Genomic DNA, 27678 nt, shown 5'->3' with positions numbered 1-27678 from the left:
TGTGGTGTTTCATATGCACTGCTCGTGGATATGTAACATGAAAAATTATCATTTGATAGCTTGCTGTTTATGGGAGTGTACAAATTGTGGTTGAATGTTAAAAACAAGAGGTTTGCTCATTTGTGGAGCCCCTATATGAAAGATTTTAAAAGGTTTTTAATTTGAAGATGTATGGAAACATACATATTATATTACATCTGTGATTAATTAATTGAATTTCAATTGATTTATTCATTTATTAATATTTATTTATCATTTATCTATGATAATTATTATAAATACTCTGCCGGGTTATTAAGGGTTATTCACATTTTTTTTGTCAAATGTAATGTTTATGTCAAATTCAATAAATATAATATGAAAAAGTTGAATAAAAAATCAGTTAAGACAAATACTCTTTTGGATAAAGTGAAACATCAACGTCTCCACCATAAGCACATATATAACATCATATACAAACCCACCTTTCACAATGATTTGTGCCACCGCCTCAATCACTCCAAGCGTCGACATGGCGACGCATGTGTAATTATTGGACTGGCGCACGTCGGTCAGTTCCAGGACGTTGCGACCGATGGGCATGTCGTCCTCAGGCGTCAGGTCTTCCGCTCCCAGCATCCACTTCACGTATGGCATCGGGGAGCCCACTGCCACGCAGGTGATGTTGACGTTCCCCCCTGGCATGATCTCGCTGTCAGCTGGGGGGATGGAGAAGCGAGGGGGGACACGACGCACTGGAGTAGACAGCGAGAAGAGCGGTGATTAGAAATGAATGGTTATAATCAGGGTCTGTATAGTTTGATGATTTTATGTTGTTCCCTGAGCTCTGAGATGAAGTTTTATGGCATTCAAAGAAGACCTAGAGCATTCACACAGTCTGATACATCACCGCTAGGGCACATGTGATATCAAAATGTTTTATTCATGGTGTTTTTAGGTGTGCACCATTAAATATTTTATGAACTGAATCACAAAAGATACTCACAGAAAAGAAAAAAAACACAGCAAACACACATGCACTCACAGCGAATAACAGGAGAAAAGAAGAACGCAGGGTACAGTACATCTCAAAGGAGTAACTGTACAGGCAGGTTTAAACCTTCAGTGCCTCACATAAAACAGTCGAAACACACAAACACAAACGGCAGTTAAATGGAAGAAAAGCAAATACTCAGGAGAGACTCAAAAGAGCCACACACAGACGTTAGTGTACGAACCTTCTCGCAGCTCTGCAGAGGGAGGTAGGACAGAGCACGGTGGGAGGAGGAGGAGGAGGTGGAGAGAAAAGAGAGGAAAATACCAGAGAAGAGACAGGAGACACAGAGAGAAAACAAGTTAGACAAAGGAGTGTGGCAAGGTGGCAACAGGCAGAGGGAAAGCCGAAGAGAAAAATGAAGAAAGAGAGAAATGAGGAGAGCAAAGAGACAAAACAGAGGCCATAAGTGGCCTGTGTGTGCTGCTGAAAGCCTTCCTGTTTGAGGCAGCCTCCCCAGCCGGCTGTCTCCATAGACCGCCTGTCAAACACTCACTGAGCAGCACTGCAAGATTTTACTGGCCCCTGCAAGCACTGTTAGACGCACATCACTGACTCGGCGCTGCTCGTGTGTGTCCGCGTATATGTGTGCACATATATACAGTTAAGTGTAGGACATGGATGTGTGTTTATGTGTGTGCATTCAATCGTTTGTGTGTGTGTTTGTTTCCTATCCCTCGGAGCAATGTTGGAGTCAGAAAGGCATGCCACGCTGTTTAAAGCCTTTATTTATTTCTTTTTTTCTGGGCGGGCAGACAACAGAGCAAAAGGCCACGGGAGTTAAAATGTCTCCAAGACTCAAACATGTGCATGCGTGTGTGTGTGCGTGCGTGTGTTGAAGGAGACAGCGCCTGAGGAGGTGAGATGCCTGTCAGATTTGGGGAGAAACACAAGTCTTAACCAGACAATGATTTCGTTTTTTTTCTTCGAGGTCTAAAGGCTAAGAAGGGAGGGCAGAGAGATTAATAGCCTGAGTGAAACACTCAGCCTTGCCTAAACCACTGTAAAGGAGCGCTCGTTTTAAAAACGATTCTGTTTTATGGTTTCACGGCAAAGAATTATGAAACACAGCAGGTTTAATATTATCATTATTATAATAAACGGACATTTCTAGCAGAAGATGTCTTGTCTAAAAAACATGTATCTTCTAGGAAAAGACACCTGCTCATTCATTATCGATGTGATCCTTAAATCTATGCGCTCTAATTGGACATCACTCTTACCTCTGACATAAAGGTTAGCTGGGGTGGAATAGCGTGTCCCATCGCTGTTGGTGGCAACACACTCATACTTCCCCTGGTCTGACTCCTCACTCATTTCTATCTGGAGGGCACCTGGATGGATGGAGGGATAGAGGATAGAGAGAATAGAGAGAGAGAGAGTCATACAGAAAGATAGTGAGGAGGAAAGGGCAATTACACAAAATTGGAAGACATCAGATCATCCGTTATAGTCCAAAAAATACACAACGTAGAAATGGTAAGAACTGCATAAAGGGTAAATGAATCTGAGGGAGTTTTCAGCAAAAACAAGCTGAACTCTGTATGAGGAATGCTAAAAAGGGAGCCAAATCTATTGGGAGAAATTAGCATGTTTCTACCACTGTCAGCAGGAATCAGCCCAAAACAAGGGTCAGCTTCCTGATTTAGACATTGGAAGAGAACAAAAAAAGAGAAAAAAGAAAAAAGAAAACACTGATACAAAGCCTACAAAAACGGAGAATGTAGTCTTCATGCAAGGCAGAAACAAATCAACCAAGCAACAAAATATGTGGAGAAATCCAGTCAAATACAGCACTTTTGAAAATTCTTTGCTGAAAATTAAAATGCAGTTATATTAGGGAGCAAATCATGTTTTAGAGTTCAAGGATAAAACGTCACAAAGATATTGCCATGGCGATAAGATATCCCCCAACCCTTACGGATCCACCAATGGGATCAGGAGTGTGATGTCATTTTTAAAAAACACACCCAATAAGGAGGTAAAGACATCAACCGACCTCCATCAAGGCCAACAGATACAAAAAGCAAAAAGGAACGACATACGCAAAGCCTTGGGAAGGGACCGACGCTTTTCTCGCTCCCTGAAAACAGAAAAACTGTCAAAAAAGTCAACCAGAGGTTTCGTTTAAAGATGGTGTGGTAAGGCAAAAAAGCGCCCATAAAAACTTTATCAAAAAAGTGGTTGTTTGGGGCTTTTTATCGGCAATGAGAGAGAAAAGAGGAAGTAATGGTAAAAAACCATGGAGAAATGTGTGTGTGTTTGTGTGCACGTTTGTGTGTGAGCACACTAATGTCTGCAAGTGAGGCTGAGTCTTCGCCATCTGGACTTTTCAGGTTGAGCGAATAACAGCTGGGAGGGAAAACAAAACTGGGACGTTTGATTGGGCAAATATAGACAAGGTAGGAGGAGAGGCCGGGTCAAGCTAAGGTCAAGACCCCCCCTCCGCTAAAAAAGAAAAGGAAAAGACAAAAGAAATAAAAATCCGGTCACAAAAAGAATTAAAAAAAGCAAACAAACAGTAAAAATAAGTGTGTTTTTTCACCTCAAACTAAGCAACAAAATAAATACAAGTAAACACATCATGCTTTAGACTGAAAACAAAGTAGATGTAAGGAGCTATATGATATTAAACTGATGGATACGAAAGAGAGATCACAATATGGAAGGAAGGAAGCAATGGATTTTCTGTGTTACAGAGTGAACGTTGAGGCTGGGATGTAAAAAATTAAAGGATGACGAGAGGATGAAAGACGAGAAGAAGGAAGGTGATTAAACGTCAGAGTATAATGAATTGTTTGCTCAATTCCAATTCCCTCCTCTTGCACCTACTGCAGATCTGAAGCAGCTGGATGAGTATTACCAATATGGCCAAGTCCTGAGTCTTTTGGACTAAACCCACATTGATTAATCCGCCCAGAGCTACTTTTTGTCAGATCTGAGAGACAAGTAGGAACCAGGGATTGAAAAGGAATCAGGCCACTGTGTCATGTTGGTCCTCCCAGCAGTCTTACCTCGTATGGGCGTGCCACCTGAGTGGGCAATGAATGCACGAGATTAGAGAAGGAGAAGAAGAAGAAAATGTTAGTACCACAGGAGGGGAAGGGGATAAGGAAGGGAGGGACTTGGGGGTTGGGGAGGTAACTTGGAAAGGAGAAGAATCAAATTAGAGAGAAAAGACTCAAAATATAGATCCTTAGAGAGGAAGAGCGAGAGGCATAGAAGAAAAAAAGACAGAATAAATAAAGACAGGATAAGCCTGAGAAGAGAAAGACAGATACTAGATAGACAGAGTGACAGACTGTGACAGAGCTATAAGGAGATGGGTTATTGATTTGACTTCATTGACTTGCAGCAGGGGTAGATGTGGCTGTAAGAGTAGGGTAGTATCTCCACTGCACTTATCTGGGTCTCTCAGAGGTGGACTGGCACTCTAAGTACACTTAACTGGCCTGAGTCTGAACCTGCACTTGTCCACCCGCACTTGGATCAAAACCAGGTGTCATCCTGTTCATAATATAGTGTGTAACTACATTTTATTTCTGCCCCTCAGGGAAAAATCCACCCTCCAGTACTGGCATCATATTGTTTTTGCTTTTTTTTTGCTTTTGTTAGGCATTGTATCTTTATTCTAAATCTCCAAGATAAATGGTAAAATGTAGATGGTGTGACATTTAGTCAAAATCTTTCTAACATGACTATGAACTAGAGTAACAGCAGGGAAATAAGCAATTTAAAATAACAGCAGCAAATGTCAAGTTCATGTCTCAGCCCCTCAGAAGCAAAGAGCGAATGTGTGAAGACTCAGTATCTTATCATCAACAATCACACTGGGAGAAAAAGAGCAATCAATGGCCTCACGCCAAGAGATGTTGAGTTTACAGCAAGAGGTGCCTGGCAGCAAATAACAACTGTTTTCATGAATGACCTGAAAAGTATTTTCTCGATTAATCATTTAATCATCTGGTCTGCACTAATAAAGAAAAGGCACTTTCACAATTGGCTAATAAAAAGCCTTTAAAAACTTTTAGATTAAGAACAAAAATTTGATAGTTAAATTAAGATAGTAAAATGTAATGTAAGATAAAACACGTTTTTATGCTAAAAAGCTTGGTAGAGACTATGGCAGGTTTATTCAACTACTTTTTACATTTACATTTCCTTTCCTTATGTCTGACATGTAATGCTCAGAATTTAAACATGTTAATACAATGCACCTTTTTTTAATATTAGAAGTAGGTTGTTACTTTGATTCTCATAAATTCCCTCTACTTTAAGAGCCTGGCTTAAAATGTTTTAATGGAGAAAAAAAGTATTTCTGTGCTTAGCAACAGACATAACTAATGAATGGGCTAATTAGCCTACTAACAAAATGATCAAAGGGCAAGAATGAGGTTGTTAAAGGGCCACATTGGGCTACAGGCTGCACTAACCAACCAACCAACAGCTCCAAACCCTTGGATATTCACTTTGCAATGATAGAAAATGAGTGAAATCAGCTGTAAGAAGGTGGAACCAGAGACTGTGAAATTAGAAATTGTTTAAACATTAATTAAGGAAGTAATCGACCAAAAAAAAAACTGTTACCAGCAATTAATATTCTGTCATTTAACTAATCAAATAATTGACTAATCGTTTCAGCTGTAGGGAGGTCTTACTTTGTCTCGTAGGAAAATCTCTGAGCTATTTTTGATGCATGGAAACGTAGGACATCACTGACTAAAGTGAAGATCCAAAGACATGATTCTGATTTATACACCAGTGAAAAAGTACTGAAGGGTAGGTTTTTCTTTATTTACTCAAACATGTCTGACTCTATCATAGTAATGTTAAAAATGACATCTGGCTATGAACACTACCTCTTAACAGTAGTAACCAGGTTTAGTCTACACAGACTACACTGTACAGTCAACGTCTAAGAGTCTGAAACCTGGTCGTCCATTGATTTCCTTCCAGTGGCTCCACCAGAGGCCTAGCTAACAGCCATCTAAGAGTTGATGGCTTATTGACTGGTAACTCTATACAGCAGAACGGAGAGAGTAAGTGGGTGAGTGAATGACAGAGTGAGTGAGTGAGTGAGTGAGTGAGTGAGGGAAAGAGTAATTGAATAAGTGAAGGAGTGGGAAAGTAAATAGGTGAGTGTGAGGAGAAAGTTGTTGTAATTCTTTTGGGCGTGGAAGGGCTGCAGGTGCACAGGTGAGGGTGAGGCCAGCTACCTCTAGGGTGACAGAGATATGTGTGTGTACATGTGTATGCATGTCTATGTGAGTGTGTTTGCTTTTTGATGTGTGGGTGCCTGCAGACTTGTGAGTGTGTGTATTTTTTGTGCTATATATCATCTCTGTGTGTGACTGTTAGTAAAATGCATGCCATGCATTTTAATAACACCTCAACATTGTAAAAGGTGAGCAGCAGCAGCAGTAGCAACATTAGTGAGAAACAGTATGTAGAAAAGTGGACAGTGAGGGTGTGGGCCTCGGAACAGAAGCACTTACCAAAGGACTCTGTGGTTAAAAAGATACAAAGAGAAAAGAAACAGCATAGACATTGCATTACAATCGGACCATTGGTTACACAGAGGAGTTGACTTAAGTAGAAACACCTTGAAAAAGCACTGGAACTCCAAGAACAAAAGACTTTAAAAGAATTGTAAAAAATCAACTATTTTGTAATCATCACATAGAGGAAGCTAAACATACTAAATATTTGACATTTTAAGTTGTAAAAATTGTGTAAATGCTACGATTTTTTTTCATTTTTATAAAATAAAGGTCAAAAAGGGTTAGTCCTAGCAGGGCGTTGAGGGGTTGAGCCAGAGAATAAAAAAAAAAACAGGGACAAAAGTAAAGAGGTTGTTGCTCATAAAGAAGCCAGAGAGTTGGGTGTCCAATAACAAGAAAGGGATTTTGGGTCTAGCCTCCAGAAGCAGAAGGCGGACTGAGGAGGGGGAGGGGTTTTTGCTACGACAAGTTGGGATTTTACACACTACTGTGGCTACTGACAGGCTGATTGAGATGGATTAAGTGGCTTGTCCAAGAAATCTGTCTTTAAATTTAAAAAAATCTGTCAATAGAGTTCCTCAATTAACATGGATACCATGTGTGTCAATTTCACACCCACGCAAGACACACTTTCCATGAAATAAGGAAAAACAAAAAGTTATTAGATTGTTTAGTCACAGCAGTGAGCTATCTTAGAGAGGCCGCTCCCTCAGTACATGCCACCATCACTCTGGTTTACCTCACAAACTCATGTCAGTGGAGAAATTTCTTGAGATATGACTAGAGACATGTAGCGCACTGATGCGTGTCGCCATAAATATTTCATAATGTTTTTACTAAGAGAAAAATTAAACCCTTCGTGATGGTGATTTGCACGGGAAGACCTCAGAGAGTTTGGAGAAAAGCGGAGAAAAGTGGGGAGTTGGACTTTTTTTGGAGGCCTTGAAGAGTTTAGAGAAGTTGGGAACACAGTCAACTCATACCACAGCAGCAGCAGAGAGAGAGGGGCAGCTGAGGAACACAGCCAGAAACCACGGCAGGAGGAGTGCAGAACGGCAATAAGAAAAGGGGTGAACGAGGGCGAGAATAACAGAAGCTTTGTAGGAACAGAAAATAAAAAATGGGTTGGGGTGAGAGGATATTGAAAGAGGGATAAAAGCAAAGTGGGAGGGAAGAAAACCTTCAGGTGGAAATAAAAAGCCGGGATTGAAGGGAAGGGAAAGACTGGAGGGATAAAAGCATTGGTTACCTGAGCGGAGCTGCTTGATTCGTCCGTTGTTATTGGACGTGTTGACCGGCAGGAAATCCTTGAACCAGGTAATTTCTGGGTCAGGGTTGCCGCTAGCAGCACAGAGCATGGTGGCGGTCCGAGATCGCTCCACCACTTTCAGCTGGGGACCCATGTCTATGGTGGGGAACCCTGAGGGCAGCTGGTCCTCTGGAAAAGATCAAATACACCAGTTAAAGAGAGCACAATTTTACTCACATCTTCAGCTTGGTAGCATAGTGCCATGCTGTTCCCAAGCATCCTCCACAGTCCTGTCAGAGGGGCTAAAATACACCTTCATCCACATCCTCTGTCATGTTTTAAATGTGTTAACCCCAGTGGTGCATTGGATCTTGGCATCATCATCCCCAACGCTAATCTGTTCCACCTCCCACTCCAGGGTTGACTCTCCCTGGGCCTTATTTACTTGTCTTATTGTGTGTGTCATTGTTATTTCATGAGGATACAGGTACAGCTGACTGAGGTTGGTGGGAGAAGTAAAAAAATATACTCAAGTTGGTTGTTAGGAATAAATATAATACAGATCAGCACTACACCAGTTTCCTAATAATCCTATATGTGTGTTTATTTTCCTTCTAAATCACAAATACAATCGCTTGCTGGTCTATTCGGTCTAATACAACAGTCCTACCCTCATGAAGGTTATAATGTTTACTTTTTTGTTGAATCTGATTCAGAGAGGTGTTGATTCAACTCAATTTAGAGGCTGCGTTTTGTGGTGCTGTTGAATTGTATTGGGCTACAATGAGAGGTGTTTCTTCCTTCATTGATGTGAACATAGCGAAAAAAGCACTCAGTATAATGCAATACAGCTCAACAACACCACACACTGCAGCCACCAAAATGACGATACAATTCAATCAGCACTTCTCTACAATAGATTCAACAAAATAGAACATTATAATCTTCTGTGAGGTCGTATTTATTGCAGGGCATTAGCTTTAGCCAGGTGTACCTAATAAACTGGCAACTGAGTGTCTGTAGCTGTACTTGTGCTCGAGTGAATCACACTGGTGTGTCGCTTCTCTGTATAAGCCGATATCTACATGTATAAGCATAAGTAGGCTGCCTTTTACACAGGATAAAGTAGGATAGTATCTTAATGGAAATATTACCATATTCAGCTTCATCTTCAGGGGGAATTTCACACAAAGCCTTGCTCGTGGATATGTTCTATCAGCTTTTGCATTGACCCTTTCATGGTTGAAACCAGATCTCAATATAAATTACATTTCTCTTACCTGTTTTCAGTTTCCAAGCTACTGTTTATTCACGTCATTAATGTTACCAGGCTTCTAGAAGTTTTGCTACTTTTTGGATGTTTTTCCTCGTCAGGCTGTATTCCAGTCTTCTCTGATTAGTAGAGACCTACCATCGTGAATGACAGGCCAGTAACTTCAACAGGCTCAACATGTAAAACCAAATGAAATGTAACTTTATTTCTGGAAGTCTTTTCTCCCCTTTCCTAATTAATAGTCTGCTCAGCTCAGTCAGCTCTGTGATAAAAGCCCTGTAAAAGCTCCTGCTCATATTAGCGAGTGCCATTTATGTTGAACGCAACGTTATGTAACAGGCTCGGTGGAGATAATTGTTTTATTGGCTCATTATCTGATTACGACTTGTCATTCACACTGTCATCACTTCAGTTGGTTTAAAACAAATGTTAAGTGTGAACTGGTGAGCTTTCGAGGTGCTGGAAGCCGGGCTACCTTTTCCCCTCTGTTTTCTGTTATGCTAAGCTAAGCTAACCAATTGCTGGCTGTAGCTTCAAATTGAGCAGATAGTAAGAATGTTATTAAACACATTTCCCACAATGTCAAACGTATCCTTTAATTCGTACTGCTTGCCTTTGAAACAAACTTGAAGCAAATCGTGATGCCACATACTTGAAGAGTCCTGAAATGACACAAAGTAAGTTGTCCTGTGTGAAAAGGTTTTAGGGTGAACCGGCTGGTCAAAAGTCAAATCTCCAGTCAACTCAGAGTCAAGATATGTTCCACATCAGACTTGAGCCTAGGGGCTAGATTTAGCAAGAATCTAATAGTGAGGTCAACTGGAATAAGTAACATTTCATTCCACCTGACAAACGTATCTCTCAAAAGCTTTGGGCAACCTTTCTTTTCGAATAGGAATCAGTGGGAAATCAAATATTCTCTTTCCTGCTGGGAATCAGTAGCAGTTGAGTTGCACTTTTTGTCCAGCTTAGACTTTTGCAAACAACCCTCTCTCCCTTCAAACAGGCGAGTCCAATAAAGACACATCCACTGGGACTCGCACCCTTTTGGGATGGCAAATCAAATGCGAACTCATAGGCATCCGAGGCAATTAAATCAAACATGAAGAGTCGTTCCACTGTGATAAGGGAAATCAAAGGCACTGGGCCAACTTCATTCAACTGAAGTGGGAGATTTAAAGGAGAGGAGGGGACAATGCTTGGAGGAGGTGGGGGATCAAAGACGTTTGAACTCAGTCAAAGTGAAAAAGATACTGTATTCACCCTCGGAATCGAATAGGTTCAGAGCAAATCGGTTTTTAAAAAACAAATTCTTCACTTTGTTCAAGGCTGCACTTTGAAAATGCGAGGTAAAATGTCAGATTCATGAGTCATCCATAATAAAGTGGATAAAGATAGACATGGTGAAAAGAGACGAATAAGCATGTGTTCCTGCATGCATTCGTGCTGTATTTGATCTAGAAGTCAGTCTATTTAAATTTTTACCCCCCCTTTTTTTCTTTACCCAGAATCCCTTGTGACTTCATCCCTCTCAACCACACAGAGCCTCATTAACAGGAAATCCTAGCGCTGAACTCCGCCAAGGAGATGCTAATTCTGGTACTAGCCCATCGAACCATAGCCGGCTGGTTGTGAGACACTAGCTTCGCGAGAGCGTGTGTGGCCTTTTAACAGCTCCGGTTTCAATCAATCACAACGCCCGACAAATGGAAACATGGACATAATAAACCAAGGGAACAAGATGAGAAGGTGTTTGTGTGCACGAATGTGTGTCTTGTGTGTGGGCGGGTGGCGAAAGAGGGCAAGAGTGCAAAAAAAAGAAAAAAGAATAGAACGAGATAAAGTGAAACAGGAGAAAGAGTGACAGAAAGGAAAACAGAAAGAAAGGGAGAGAGAGAGAGAGAGCACAAGGGACCTGTACAGCATAACAATCCTGATTCTCTCCGCTTTCATTATGCAAACGCTCACTTCAAAGCCAGCCCCTCGTAGGCAGGAATAATGCATTCTATTTCATCTACCTGGGGTGGGACAGTGAACATTGAGGATGCACAGTTTGAATGCTACTCCCTGAGACCGTGCATCTCTCCCTGCCCCTCTTCTACAGCCACTCGCATGTGAACAAAAGACGGCGCTGCAGATGTGTAGAGGTAGAGGCGTGTGCAAGAGCCTGCAAACCTCGGCAACCAAGAGCACAGGTATGCACGGATACCGGATGAAAACACGCAGATGCCTCCTTGTGCAGACAAAAACAAATACAAGCTTCTTTAATTTAAAGCTGACAAGGTGTGAAGTGATACAAGTAAAAGTGTTTGAGGGCTGATTGAATGAGCTGATGCACAAACACACACAAGCATTAACACATGCACATAACCAGCTCTCCACCATCCATCATGAGGACAGGTGTAAGTAACACCAAAGTGTGTTTGTGACAGAGCTGCTTCAGTGTGTGAGCTTGTGCGTGTGCGTGTGCTGCTGCTGAACAGTTAAGAACCCCCTGAGGTCAGCGCAGATGCGTAACCCTACACTCCCTTGTTGACGGAGCCTTCCACACATCCCCACTGTTTCATTTGGACCCGCTCCCGCTCCAGTGTTTCCACTGTGAGAGATCCAGACAATTTCACAGCTCATAGAAAAACCTGGTCTCACAATGATGGGAACTGCTGTGCGAACACTGACTTCTTTATATAAGACCCAAAATGAAATCCACACACATCGCTCGCTGGGTTTGTCATCTGTGAATCTGGACGACTTGCAAATCAAGTCTGCTCTTACAATCATGGGAACTAAAGTAGGAGCTGGCTGCTGTGTAATATCTGCACCTGCAAACAAGCCTGTTTCTGTCATTCATCACTGACTCAGGGGATAAACACCATAAGAGATGGATGCAATAAAATTATCACCTATGTAATATATGGCAAACCAATACAACAGCCCTGTTCTACTGCATTACTCTGTGATTCTAACATGTGAGTTATTTTACATTTTCAGAGACGCGTTGATTCAACTCGGTTCTGGTTTGTGAGGCCACGGATGAGCATTCAGATGATGACAGACAGGTTTTAAAGAAACTGTCAGTTGCCCAACTTATTTGAAGAACTTATTTATTTGACAACAAAGGAGAAAATTATTTTGTTATCCAGACTGCCTGTTGTAAATACCCACTTTGTGGTTCAACCTACCACACTTTCACCACCAACATTTCTGCTGCACTCAGTCTTACCTCCAAATTAAGTGGTCTAGACACTACAACTGCTGGTCTGATCGTCTGACCAATCATGATTCATACCCCATCAGGCATCTTTGTTGCAATCTTAGCAAGTACTTTGATGGCAGACCCAAGTTGTAGAACAAACACGATTGATCGAATAGAATTCATTTACTGAATTCATTTACAACTTCAGCTTTCGGACCCAAGTACTTTGTCCAAGACTCATTCAGACACATAAACTGTATAAAACATAGACGTAGCCTCGGTGACATCACCCGCAGGTTTCTTAAGAACCATTGTAAAACCCGGTGTGCTGCCTCTGGCTGTCACCATCTTGGCAGTGTCTGACTCCGCCTAACTAGTGGCAAATTAAAAAATAGGCAAAGAGGTAGAGCACAGACATCTTGGACAGTCTGTTATTTCAATTAAGCACACGGCAAGACTTATTATTTGTCCGATATCTGCACGGAAAGTTTGCTAAAAGGTGCCAACACCACAAGCGTGACCGAGAAGTCAAGTTTTACTGACTCAAATTAGCCGAGGTGAAGGTGAAGCCCAGCAGACAGCTAGCTGTCACTCAAAGTGGCCACACCCTTAATTATGCATAACTTTAAGCCTTAATATAATCCAAATAAGTGAGTTATATAAACTCATGTAGGTGTCATAAATGGGTAAATTAACTATGGAAACAACAACTTTTCCTTGTACCGGACTGTAAACATGTTTATTTCTGCTATAAAGTTGGGGATTGACTCAATTTTGGAGCCAAGTGGCCATTCGAGGACCTGCAGCATTATTCATCCCCGTAGGGTGGCTGCTTGCTTTTACCAAACCATGAATTATACAGTGTCTGCCTGTAAACTGGATCCTAAAGCATATAATTGCTCTCAAGTTCATTATTATTTCAGCCATTGCCAATCACAGCCAGTTACTGGAAGCCAAGATTTCAATTAGCCTGGTTCTAATCCACAGTAATTAAGTCGGCTGACCTTAACACCGGATCCCTCCTGTCAGACAGTCAGTCAGTCACTCAGTCACTGGAGCTGTGTCTTTACAGAGCCAGGGGAGACAAGGAGACATGACTGACAAGACCCTGTGTGTGAGCGTGCCCACACGTGTGTGGGTGTGTGTGTGTAGCTGACATTTGGACTGACAGTCTATCAGGGGCTATTAGCTATTCCCAGGTGGCCTCTTATTCATCCACAGCACAATGACTCCTCAGAGGAGAAGAAAGAGGCTAATCACTACATAAAGACTGACTGTCTTAGATTGAGGATACGTTTGTGTGTGTGTGTGTTTCCTGTATGTGTGTGTGTGTGTGTGTTTCCTGTATGTGTGTGTGTGTGCATGCATGAGTGGTTATGTTTTCGATAAAGCTAAAGATTAGACACGAGCAGATAGTTTCCATCAAGGGAAGCAAGAGAAATCAAAAATAGACGCAGAGACACACAACGAAGACACATGCCTGCATGTACACATGCACACACACACACGCACACACACACACACACACACACACACACACACACACGAACAAAGACAACCATGTGAGACAGGAAAAATTCTGGATGGATGAAGCGGAACAGCACAGAAGATGCAAAGAGTGGTCTGATGTGAATAATTTAGAGGTTGCTGTGTAGTGGACCTAAGAGTGTATGGAGAGATAGATAGAGACAGAAAGATCGAGAGAGAGAGAGAGAGAAAGACAGACGGAGGGAGAGAGAGGGAGGGGAAAAAGGTGGAAAGTGTATAAAAACACAGAGAAGGAGGGGCGTGTAAGGCAGAGAAAGTACGAGGGAATGAACTTGGGGAGACGAAAAACCCAGACAGACGAGACAGAAAGAGAAGAGAGTGGAGAGGAAGAACTGTAGACTATGTTATTACCTCAGAGAGACAAGAGAGAGGCAAAGAGAGAGAGAAATGAGATGGTAGGTAACAATAGGCTGAGCGTCCTTTCCCCACGAGCATGTACTGTAAAGGCAGACGATGTGATTATCCACACTCGAGCAGCTTCACTCACTAAGACACTCTTGAGCTTCAAACTACCGGTACATAATGTTCTCCTAATGGACTCCACTAACACTAACATCACTATCTGCATTAATGGACTCCTGCGAACACTAGCAAAAACCATCTACTGCAGTGGACCCATGCTTACACTTGCATATATAACTACATCTAAAGACGTATCCTTGAAAGGCTCAAATTATTCTGCATAAACTGTTTTTAAGTTGACAGAAAAATATCACTTTTGACTCAACAAAAACCTGATTTCGACTGGATTGTACCGTGATGGACTCAAGCCAGAGCTGCTACACCTACAGTTACTCTTTAACTACAGACATTCTACTGCTGCAGGATGCAAACATTGAAAACGGTGATAATTTCCACAATATTCTGTCTCTAAGAATTAGAATATTAGCTAATGCTAATATGCTTATGATAATTTGGTGAGAGAGTTCTTTCTGACCAATTTTTGACTTTATATTCTCAGGCAATATTTCCTTTTTTTTCAGCTAAATTTGTGAGTTTCATCTTGTTAATTTACCCATTGATAAGTGGCCATAGAAAACACATTTATTTATTAAGACTGTATTTTTAAGTGGCTATGATTTATGTCCCAGAATTATGATTTGTGATTTTCTTCTAAGCAATTAAATAAATGATGTTGGACAGCTGATTGGAAACATACAGTAGCTGGCGTGTTTGTTCACACTGACCTCGTAGCACACTTAATCTGGTGGAGGCAGTGATCTCTCCTGCAGAATTGGAGGCATGACATTCGTAAATAGCCTCATCTCTGGGGGTCCTCAGTGGCTGGATCCTCAGGACCGAGCCGGACCCATCGTCAAACTCTATTACCTGTTGAAAGGAAAAGACGTTTATCAGAAGAAATGCGACAGAGAATTATCATGTGATTCTGCAGTCCCTGCTCAACTCTACAGATCTTCAAAGCATCTCTTAGTTGCACTGTTTTCACCGCTCTTACTAGCATCATTTGCGGCCAGAGAAGCTTTTTAATATTTTGCTGAAAAGCTCTAAAAGCCCACTGTGAACCTTCCCATCACGAAACAAGAGACGGAGTGAGCAACTATGTGGTGATTTAGCAGCTAAAGAGCCAAATATTGCCCTCAGGAGATGGTGGAGACCAAAGACGGAGTGAAAATAGAGTGAATATTGATCTTACATTTGTCAGGTTGCCAAAAACACAACTCCAAAAAATTCTGCTCTGTAACTGCTGGATTTTTACATCAACAACTGTTTGCAATTTCAACTTAAAAGTTGATATGTCAGTGTTGTGTTAACAGCTTGTTTCCACTGCCACCAAATGGTAAAAAAACCCAGCTACAGTGGGTTTAAAGAGACGCCCTCCTTAATTCATCCAGCTTTAAAATATGGCACTCTGCCACAGATACAGAAGCGGCAAGCTTGATTAAATGTTAAGCTGACGCATTGGACTCTGACTGGTGTTACTGATTGATTTTGATTTTGCCTTCAACATCGCTTGCAGCTCAATGATAAACAGTGAAGGCCTTTTCCTAGTTTTTAATTGACTGTGGAAAGATGAGGGGACTGAGTCTACGGAGTATGTGAGCACTAGTCAGGTTTAATCCTTAGCCACAGGCATACCTGGACCTACAGTCTAGGATCAATCACTACACATTAAAATCAATTTCAGGTTGCAACAGATGAGCAATCCACTGGAACTTTTGCCTGAACAGAACAAATGAAGAGAATGGATAGTTAAAAATTAAAATTATCCGTGATTATGTCTCATATTTAGGATATGAAACAACTTTTTCAGAAATACTGGTTTGTACCTTTTAAATGCTCTTGCATAAGTTTAATACATGCATGTAAAGCATCCGGATTCTGAATTCTGAGAAGGTTTTCGCTGACTGAAATCCAATAAAAAGAAATCCCACGACAACTCCTGACCGACAGGACAGAAAGGAGAAATATACAGCAAGTAGTCTGAGTTTATATAGGGTGGATTAAAAATAAAATATCTCCCGGAGTGATTTAATCACAAATAGGAAGACAGCAAGATGAACTTAAACCTGGGAGGAAAGTCGGCTTATTAAAGTGGAAAAGCACCCTGAGCCCAGCTTGACACTGACTGTGGAGGAGAGCAGCTGGTTCAACATCTCCATCTAAGAGTGACTTGTGAGGTGGGAAAGTAAATCAAAGGTTAGAGCCTTCAGGAAACTAATAAGGTGATCATATGAGAATCTCATATACTGTAGCCCGAGGCATCATCTGACATATGGAAGAGCTGGGGCAGATAGCAATTCACACAGTTGGAGTACAAATGAAGAAAAGCAGGTAAACTGATCCAATATTGAGTGCTACAATTTTGGCTTTATATACAAACTGGCAATACATGTTCATGTATTTATAAGCCTGCCTGTTTTATATATATATTAATGAAGATTATTACAGTTCCAGTAATACTCCTTTTCTCTCAACGAAAGTACCTATCAGCTGTGAGCTGGAGATCAGATTGCAGATAAACCACTCGTAAAAGACGGGTGAGTTTGCTGTTTTCCTGTTTGTACTTTTAAAACAGAAAACACAAATTTTATACTGTGATATTTAGATGTTTCTCTACAGTAAATGACATAATATAGCCAACAGCAAGTAGAGATTGCCAGAAACTGTCAGCTCCCTGGCTATGTCCCTCCAGCCAGCTGGCACCTTATATAGGTTTTTGTAGTAAAAGGAGATGGCATAGTATTGATAACTCCTTCCTTGTCCGTGTCACACTTTCAATGTGAGCAACAGGATTGAAAATAGAAACAGGGCGTCAGGCTCAAAAAAGGATGCTGCGCCACGTCGTGTCGCGCTGCAAAGAGTTGATTTTGTCGCTGACGCTCGCTCGTGTCGCAGTTATGGTGTTAGATCTAAAAAAAAGCAACAAATCCTTACAAATGGAAAGCTAATGTTTGGCACAAAAAATACTTGCAGGAATAGTTTGACATTCAATATACAACACAAGAGTATGAGAAGATTGTTAGCACTCACTGTATCTGTCCATTGGCTCAATACAACACTAAAGCCAGGATACGCTTAGCATAGCTTGGCACAAAGACTAGAATAAGCAGTTAGCATAGCTCTGTCAAGAGGTAGAAATTACCAGCACCTTTATAGTTAGTAAAAGGTTACACCCTAGTTGTTAAGCAGTACAGAAAGCAAAGTGTAAAAATGACAAGTTGTGGTTTTTCAAGGTGCTTGTGTGTTCGCTAGCTGTGTCCTCCTCCATGCTAGGCTAAGGCTAAAGTGACACCTAGCTCCACATCCAGATCCCGTAGATAAACACTAGAGCGGTATTCACCACGATTAATTGATCATTAGAGTAGCTGCCAATTCATATTTTGTCTAACGTTAGACTTCAAATCATTGATCCACTAACATTAGCTGTGTCAGCTCTACAGCCACTGGTAATGTTATGATGTTACACCTGTGTTTGACAATCAAAAATGTCTGCTGCTTTTTTTTGCAGAAACCACTGGTTGAAACTCTGTGGCTGCTCTGTTGTGGGATGCTAACTTAGTCCCAGTTCCAGTTTACTGCATGTCAGCATGAGAAGAAGCCAGTATTGTTCTAAAAAAGACACAAAGTGACACTTCCTTCATTAGTATCATACCTCAAATCTCTGGTTGCTGACTTTTTTGCCTTTCTTGTTCCAGACAATCTTGGGCTGTGGATCCCCTGTGGCCTGGCACACGAAGGAGGCCACTCCCCCCTGGACTCCTGTTTGGTCTTCTGGGGTTCTCGTAAATCTGGGGGGTGCTGCATGGAAAGATGTTTACAAAAGTTGAGTTCAAACTGCAAATGTTGCCGTTTGTGTGTACTCTACGTGTGTGTGTGTGTGCACATGTCAATACCCACTTGACTGATGGTTGTATAATGCTCTTAATATGACAACCATTCACATCACCATCACCACTACACGGCAAAACAGTTTCACACATTCTTCCACATATTCTCTAATGGATTATAGTGTTTTTCTAAATGCACTTAAGTACCAGACATCCACTTAAAATACTACTGTAATTTATCATTCACACATCTGTAACACTTATGTCTGAGAGTATGTGAAAGGGGAATGCCAGATGTGTGTGTGTGTGTGTGTGTGTGTGTGTGTGTGTGTGTGTGTGTGTGTGTGAGTAGTTTAAGTGAAAAAGAGGAAGTACAATGCTGCAGTCACCTGGAAGGTTAACAAAAATCCAAAATAAGACTGTGGCTGATTTTGTGTGTGTGTGTGTGTGTGTGTGACAATTCTTGGATTACAAATGCACCTATATCTATCTTTCAGCGTAGTCGTGCATGTTGGTGGCTTTGTGTCTGTGTGTGCGCCTTTTTTTTCTGTACATGTGTGTGCATGTTCCACCATGTTTTCCCACTGTCCCTGTACCACCAAAGAAGCTTAATATTTCTGTGCCATAAAGGATTTATGAAGACTTACTCCTGACATGACCACTAAAGCCCCTCATTCCGGGGACGCCAACAATATCATAACCACAGCCTCCGCTGGATTGTGACATCACGACATCAAAAAGATTCGGCACGTCAGTCACGGCACGTCACCGCCAGCTCGCCTAATGGCATTCCAGCCAAACCAGAAAATCCCTACTTAAGGGCTTACCGCCAACCGCCCTGACAAAGGGAGAGAAATTGCTTTTTGCTGTTTAAAAAGGAGGGAGGGAGAGAGGGAGAAAAGCTAAGCTTTTCAGAGAAGGAGAGAAAGAAGAGAGAGAGAGTGCGCTGAAAGAGTGGGGATAGCTGAACAGAAGAGCGAGCGAGATAAAGGGAGTGAGTGAGAGAGACAGATGGAGAGCAGAATGGGTAAGGAAGAGAAAGCATGAACAGCAGATGAGGAGGGAGAGAGGAAGATGAGCACAGGAGGTGGATACGAGGGAGAGAGCGCCAGAGAGAGAGAGAAAGAGAGACACAGAGAGAGGGTGAGATAAAGAGAGTGAGAGCAAGCGAGAACGAGCCAGATGTACTGGCAAACATGGTCTGAGAGCCCCAAGCTGCCCAATCACCTCTACACCTCACTGGCTTACGGCCAAATCTACCTCAATGACTGAATAGAACAGTGTGTGTGTGTGTGAGAGAGTGTGTGTGTGTGTGTGTGTGTGTGTGTGAGCATTTTTGTGTGCGCTTACTTTCATCCTTGTATCTGCCTGTTTAGGTACATCTACACAAACTTTGCACACACACAGGAGAGTTTGCTTGAGTTGATCAACTGATTTTTATCAGCAAAAAATGTAATAAAAAAATAATAGCTGATTGATGAATGATTTATTTGCAGATATTCTCTGTTTTTACATTGTAAGTTTTAACATTTTTGGGGGGTTTGGACAACGGGTTGTACAAAAGAAGCAATCCGAAGATGTCACGATGGACTCTGGGACACTGGGATGTTGATTTTTGTTTCACTACTTCCTGACATGTTGCATACGCAACTCATCAATTAATCGCAGGCGGATTAATAAAATCATCTGCGAATTAAAATAATGTTCAGTTGCCGCCGTGATATTTACTGCGCATCGTCGCATGCACCACGACCGCTACACGCATGCCATTATACTGTACGTGTGTGTGACGAGCGAGCAAATGTGCGTGCGCCCATCTGAGAGAGAAAGAGAGATGGAAACAGAAAGAATGAGGAGCGGGAGAATCGCTCTCTTAATCCTCTTGCTAATCTCTCCCCCACAAAACAAATGAAAAGTGTAAAGCCAGCGGAGCCATACTAAAAGGCACGGTAGATCTTTCAATTGCTTTTTTATCTTTCCCTACATTCTCTTCATCTATCTAGCCCTGATCCCTCATTCATATATCTCCTCTTTAATTGTCTTAACTTCCTTCTTTCTCATATTTTGCCCCTCTATCTCTCTACCAGTCTCCCTTTTTTTGCATCACTTCTTCCCCCCCGACCCCCTTCACAGCTGCTCTCCTTGCTGCCCCTTTCATCCTCCTCCTTGTTACTCTTTCTCCATCTCCTCCCTCCATCTCTGGGGTGTTACATAAGTCTTCCTGTCACATTGACTGACTTAATGAGGAAGAGGGGAGGGGGGGATGCAGCCGTATGCTCCACACTTCTCCCGTATTTTCTCTCCTCCCCTCTCTTTATTGGCGCTCATCCTTATTCTCTTTTCCCCTCTTCACCGCTTTTCCCTCCAAATTCCTCCTCTCACCCCCTTTTCAATCTTCCACCCTCTCCTCCATTATCTTATCTATCTAAATCTTTTGCCAAGATCATCAAGGTTTTTTTAGGAGGATTAAGCGTTGACATTTGTGCCAAGAAAAGGGGGGCCCAAGCTCAAAGGAGGACTTCAATATTTGTAAGGAGGGAAGGTTGATCGTGCAGGTTTATTATTTCACCGATATAAAATAAAAAAATAAAAAAAGAAGGAGCCTCTAGTGAGGCACTTTGCAGCAGTCACAGGCTTAGGTGCTCGTGCATGTCTCCAGGCGTTCTCTCACAGCCTTCGTCTTTTCCCTCAATATGACCTAACATGGAAGTGAGGGGAAGCTACAGAGTGGGTCCACGGAGAGAGATTTAGATGGAATTAGACAGTGCCAATCTTCCCCCTCTTGGTGTGTGTGTGTGTGTGTGCGGTGGATGGAGGGTGGCCTACATAAAGGTCGCCATACAGTGGGATCTGATCTACACAACAGATGGCAGGGATTACAAAGTCAGCCCCCCCTCCCCGGACCACTTTCGAGTCACTGCTGAAGACGTGTGATAAACTTTGATTCCAGGATTTTTGGTATTTAAAATCAAAGGGATAACACCGACTGCATTTGGGTGGCAGGGAACATTGGTGTCATGAAATAAAAATGTATAAGATCTTTATTTTGGACTTCTCCATACATACATATGCTGCTTTTCTTTTCTTCTAACTGTTAGACTGTTTCACACTTCTAATTTTGTGATCTTTCACAGATACGACACTGTTTTTGGATGAACCCCTCCTTAAATTAACCTGCAAACCATAACAGGCTGATGGAGGTTGACAAGAGTTGGAGGAAAGACAAATAGCAAGACTAAATGAAGCTAGTGACACTTTGTAGGAGACTAGAGGGACATACTGTAGCTGACAGATGCTGTCTTAACCTAGAGGGACACAGCGAGGGAGATCGAGTTTGTAAGAACAGATGCTAGCACAAACCTTCAGGGAGTATGATTTACGAATGTAGAGTATTAAGATTGGAAAATAGTATAAATGTAAGAGTGGAAAGAACATATTTGGGAGGATGAACAGGCAGAACTAACCACGGAAGATGCACAACTCAGGATGTAAAAGTAGAGTTTTAAAAGTGATAAATAAGGGAATCATACATTTTTATCACACTGAAATTTTTGGGTTTAACGACACGTAATAGTAGTGAAATATGTGTTTTATTGTGCTTAATCTGAACTCCCACAGTTCTTTGCAAAATTTGAAATAATGCAATTTACGTGCCCTCAGGCCTCATCTTGTGTGTCCTCAATCGCTAAGCTGATCTGATGCGAAAAAGCATAAAGCAGACAGGCCTGTCCAAACAGAGCAAATCAACAAAAAGCCATGGGCTCAGCAGCACGAAATTGACCTGCTCTCTCTGATTTTGCAGGTATGACAGTTACAAATTGGAAAAGAGGTGCTCTGAGATGCTGGATTACCGACAATAAGTATAAAATCACAGGTAAGAAATTGGAATGACTAAGCTTTAGTGTAGTGTTAGCTAAAAAGGAGCAGACGGGGAAGCCCAGATGCTAACAGTACCTAATCCTGCGTGTGGCTTTTTCTGCTCACAGGTAGAATAGTGGATCATCCTTCAGAGGAGGAAGGGGATACATTGTTATTGAACCTCCTGATCAGAAAGATATTATCCCTGTCGGACATGTTCACATTATCCTGGGTGTTTCTGAGTCTTTGTCGACATGGGTTCATGAGAATGAAGAGCCTTTGTGAGAAGTTTTGATCACATCTGAAAAGGCTCCTCTGGAGGTTGGCACAACTTGTCAAGCGTATTAGCCCGCGCCTCACATTTTCCTCTGTATGTGTGTGTGTGTGTCGATAGTTAGGCATGTAATGAGTAGTCACAGTCCTTGCCAGGGAAAGATCCAGCTGCATAGTGTTGTACGTGGTGGTGGGCGGTTAGCTGATGACTCCCCAAATGAGAACTGAGGCAGGCTTGTCAGACAAGTTGAGGAACGACGCCAATATCGGGGCCTGAGCCAGGGCCGTGATAGTCAGCCTCGAGAGTGGGCGGGCAGCTGGCCAGAACCATAACTTAAAACACATTAACATCAAACCGACACATTAAGAGCAAATTATCAGCTGCTCACTTTCGTCCTGGAAATGAAATTGGATTGCCGGGGCCAATAAACACAGAGAGACAGCTATCTTCCTTCTGCAGTACATGTACGTGTTAATTGGAAAACATTTGCTAAAACGGGCCATTTCAACATCGAAATTTAATTATACGCAATTAAGCACAGTAACCATTACATTAAAGATCACATTTTATTCAAGTTTCACAAAGTGTCCATCTATCTCTGCAGTGTCACAGCCATATTTGGAGTATTGGATTATTAATTTCAAAAACTCTTTTCTTCTCATATAAAACTTCTCTGTGTGCATATAAACCTGCAGTATTTAGGACGATGTCACCAAGCATCTCCTTACAATATAATCTGATGCAATAGCAAAGGATAAAATGCACTTTTACTGCCAATAGTAATGTCCAATTAGCATGCCACTTACACACCATGGCTGCCCTAGGGTCTGGCTAGTGCCGAGTTAATCAGGGTTAATTTGTTAGAAACACAAGGAGAGGAATTAATCAAATAGGGACTTCTTTTATGCACAGGTCATTAGAAACACATGGGCTACCCACTGGGTACACTCGACTCTACTGGGTCAGAGCTGGCATCCCATAAAGATGAACAGAGGGTTTTCTCAGTACTGGTCACAGCGTATTAGTCACAGACCACTGCTTAGCAAAGTTAGAGCTAAGCTGATGCTATCCAGCCTTCTTCACAGACGGGTGAGCCTGCTAAGCTAATGCTAAGCTAACGCTGGTCAGATCCTGTTACTCACGGATGGGCGCACAGCTATGCTAGCTGCTAATAGCCTCACTGCTGTGCAGCACACTGAGAAGCTTCAGCAGGAGAACTGCAGGAGGACTTTCCTTCTCTAGGCCTCATCCACCCTCACTCATGGACTGACTTTCACAGATAACAATAGAGAAGTTATTAAGAGAGTCCAAAAGGTCACTGTGCTACAAGTGAGTATGACATTATTGATTTAAAGGTCTATTTATTAACAGTAAGCCCCTCCTAAAGCCAGCACTGACAGTTATTAATTACAACAGAACTGAGATTGGCATTTTAATTTTATGTGTATATAGGACTTCTGAAAATGCTTGTGACGCGACCCATCTCTGTCATCTTCTATGAAGAGGTATTTAAGGAAACATTTTAATTAGGGGTTTTATTTTTAAGGTTTCATGCCATATTCAGGATGAGGCACATCATCACCAGAGCTGAATTATAATACTATACTAATGATAAATGATTCCAGAACATATACCATGAATTATTTAGATAATGGGAATCAGTTTAGTCGATAAGTGGCATGTTAATTAAAAATAAGGAAATTAAAGGACAATTTCAGCACGATTGGAGTCATTTTTTGTATTCCTTACTCAACATCACTGTAGACTTTTTTTCAGTGTCACAGCAAATTTCTTTGCTCTTAGTTTTTTTTCAACAAAAACTGTCTAATCATGTTAACACTCTCAATGTCTTAAGGGTAAAGAATGACCCCTTTATTAGTTTAACAGCAGAGAAAACATGCCCCAAATTTCTTTATTTTTATTTATTTTTTCTTTGTCAGGATGAAATTTGATGACACTTCCTGGTCGGACCCCAAGCACCATCAGAGTACAAATATTGTCTTTGTCCCTGACGCTCACACGCTATAGATCATTTGTTTAATCGTTATCAAAAGTGTAAAAACAACACTTTGTGACTAAATTGCTCTTTAGAAACCTATGAGTGACATCATGAAGACTACATCCATTTTTATAAAGTCTATGTCACTGAGGTATTCCTCTAGAGATATTTAAATGAACTTTCTATTCTGGTATATGCTAGGCAAAGTTCTGTATTTGTGGTCTATGCATGTAAAAAGCTGCTGAAAAGTCTTTTGAGATTTGACCAGTATGTTGACCAGTGTAACGCTGGAGGCCTTTTGGTCATTTGATCATCATTTCCCAGCCCACAAGAGAAATCACCCAGTGCTTCCATCATGGTCTAAACTGCCAGGAGCAGATGTTGACATTTTGACATTTTGTACTGCGGTTATGGGCAATAATGTCAGCCCGGATCTTGCCTTTTTTTTTGCGCTTTCAGTGAGTCAGGCAATACCAATCAATCACAGAAAAGAAACACAATCCATCTAAGAAACTAACTGATTCTGTTTCACACCCTTAACTAATCCCTGGGGCGGGAAACCTTTAACCTTTGTGACCCTGCCTCTTCATCTCATGCCAGCGAATCCCGACGCTACCTCATCCATCAGCAGCAAGGAGGCAAGACGCTCGCACGAAACCAGATACTTATCGCAATCTAATCTCTTGTCTACTCTAAGCACTACACATGCTTGCATACATATACATATAAAACAGACAGCTACAAACATAATCACACGGAAACACACACTAAGCTCAAACTCACTGATATGACCTGACTCACAAATCTTTGACACACATGTCCTGTATTACAGATTCTCTGCCTTCTTATGTTCTTACCACAGAGAGGTCCAAAAGTCAGGTCAGTTTTGTGAACATGTCCCAAAATCACTCTCACCTACCATACCTCATAGGGCATTACAATCTCCACAGCATACAACTCCATCTACTGTATCCTCAGACAGTGTGGTTTCCTTTTAAAGTATACGAAATGCATCAAATATAAAGAAGAAGCTATACTTTATGTTGATTTAATTAGCTGTAAATATACAAAAATAATATTTGAAAAGATGTAAACTGAAATCAAATCTTAAAACTGGACAAAAATACAGCATACCATGTGTTGTGGAAGAACGTTGTTCTTTATAGCAACTCAGAGCCTTGAACTTAGAACCTGAGGGAAAGCTGAATGAAATACTTCCAGGTAATCAAAGACGTCTCCTCTCTAAGCACTTGTGTGTTCAGTGCCTCGTTCAGGTGCTCCCAAAGCAAGCGAAGTAGCGGTGCATTGTGGGAGATTGACCCAACCACCTTTAAGATTCCAGTCAACCTCGCGGCCATGCAAGTGCAGGCAATATGGCCATACGTTGACAGGTCAATCCGTCAGCACATGAGCGAGTTCTGTTTTTTTCCGACGTTGTGCTCAGACCTAATGTGTCATGTGAAAAAAATGTCATATATATATTTTACGTTTTACATCAAGCTTTGTGCAAAAGAGAAACAGCTTTCACAACATAAATAAGGTGATGCAAACTGAGACTAAAGAGTTTCACATTACCAGGAGCCTCCCTAGGCAGAATCCTAAACCACTCTTGCTTGCTTTCAAAAATGTACCGTCTGCTTACTAAAGCGCCAGGTTACAACTCAGCATTGCTGACAAAAAGAAGCTGTTTTGTTGTGTTCTGTTGCACACACACACGCACAACCACACACACAGACACACACACAAGAGGGTTTATTTCTGTTGGAATTTTTATTGTTACATCCAGTCTGCAATCGGAAGGACGACAGCTTGTTGGTTTTGGGGCAAACGTAGGTCAGCAGAGAGAACCCTGTTGTTTCATTGTTTCCCGTCGCCCTGACTGACATGTGGAGGGATGGGGTTTCTCACATGGGGCATCTCACTGCGTACATGAAGCAGTGGCCTAGTTTGCGACAGGATCAGGGCATTACTCTTAATCCACCAGATAGATGTCATATGCACGCACGCGCACACAAATACACCGAGAAACAAAAAAAATGGTGGCGAGAGAGGCGGGGAGAATGAAGGAGTAAAAAAAGAGGGCGATGGGAATTTGAAGGAACACGCGTTTACACGTGCAAAAGCTCAGCGCACTGCTTGCATTGTTACACCAGCGCTCGTGTGCAGATTGCACATATGGTGCAGTGTCATGCAAGCTTTCCAACTATGCACAGGGGATGCTGCTCCATCTGATTGCATCTTAATACCCTCAGTCCACTAGTGTGTAACTTGTGTAGCGAGCATGTGTGCTGATGGTGTTTCTAAAGTTTGCTGAACAGCGATGCCACTGTCCAGACATGAAGGAGTGGCCTCTTTTCTGTGAAACCCTGTGACGCTTAAAAGGCATGCCATTCATTTGGTGAAGATAAGCACAACTGAAAGCAATATTTCAGAGCGTGTTTAACATTTCAAAACATGTAGACACGAGACGAGCACCAAAGATGTCAGCGTCCCAGCAGCCTCCGTTTGAATTCTCAACATCCAAACCTCTGAGTCCCCACTGTTGATATTAAAAGAGGCACTGTACGTCATACACAATGAGATAAAAAGAGAAAAGAACAGCCTTTCCTCCCTTTCCCCCCCTCAAGCCCTCTGTCCCTGCTTTCTCACCAGATTATATGGATGTGCCGAAAAGAGGCAGAGAGCAAGCAGGAAAAGAGCAATGGAGAGAGTCACTCCGAATGAGACGAGGGCAGGGGAACGAGAAAATATAGACAGAGGAGACAAAGTATGAATCCTTTCCACCCTCGTAGCATCTGTGCTGCTCCCCTAACCGTCACAGAGCAGGCTGGGAGCATCATCGTTTTGATGGATGACTGGGCCTTTACTGGCCGACCCTGGAAGTTACACAGGGGACAAGAGGGCAGGAGGCTGAAAGGAAAACAAGGGCGGTTTGTGGATGTGTGCTTTTACTGGGCTCTGTGTTACAGTGTATGGCAGCCTCGAGCCTATACTTGTGTGCACATATGCTTGCTTGTAAGTGTGTGTGTGACAGGGTGGCGATGATATATGTTCAGCATCGTACGACCACGAGCTCGGAGCTACACAGCATTTTTCTTCCAACAAACAGACTGTGCTGCATGTTTTATCTGCTTTACAAACATATCTACCAAAACATATTTACACGTAAGGAACAAGCATCTTTAAAGGGGCAGTTCACTCCAAAATCAAACTCACTTTAACACAAATATACAGATTAAAATTCTAATAGAATCCATTACTACTGATGTCTCTGTCAGGATAACTCCCAGATGTTTAACAGTCTGCTTGGTGAGCTTGAATGACCTCTTCCTCTGTCTCTTCCATTATTCTCTTTCAGTCTGTACCATCTTTAAGTCCGCCCACACTCCCCTTCTGTCTTCATACCTTTTATCCTCAGTCTTAGGCCAAATCAGACAGTTTCATCACCACTGTTATGAGGT

General features: G+C 41.9%; 1 protein-coding gene across 1 annotated transcript in view; it reads right to left on the bottom strand.

The window, feature by feature from the left end:
* ptprdb (protein tyrosine phosphatase receptor type Db) overlaps positions 1-27678 on the bottom strand; it is a 72476-nt gene that overhangs the window by 42975 nt on the left and 1823 nt on the right. Inside the window, exons 2-6 of the mRNA XM_073467613.1 lie at positions 17912-18057; positions 14985-15126; positions 7784-7972; positions 2257-2367; positions 465-734 (exon numbers count right to left, since the gene is read on the bottom strand). Coding sequence (XP_073323714.1) covers positions 465-734; positions 2257-2367; positions 7784-7972; positions 14985-15126; positions 17912-18057 — 858 coding nt within the window. The remainder of the gene's footprint in view (positions 1-464; positions 735-2256; positions 2368-7783; positions 7973-14984; positions 15127-17911; positions 18058-27678) is intronic.

The sequence above is a fragment of the Pagrus major genome, chromosome 1, assembly GCF_040436345.1.
Source record: "Pagrus major chromosome 1, Pma_NU_1.0".
NCBI classification, from domain to species: Eukaryota; Metazoa; Chordata; class Actinopteri; order Spariformes; family Sparidae; genus Pagrus; species Pagrus major.
The sequence above is the reverse complement of the archived record's forward strand: the minus strand, read 5'-3'. Positions and strand labels throughout refer to the sequence as shown.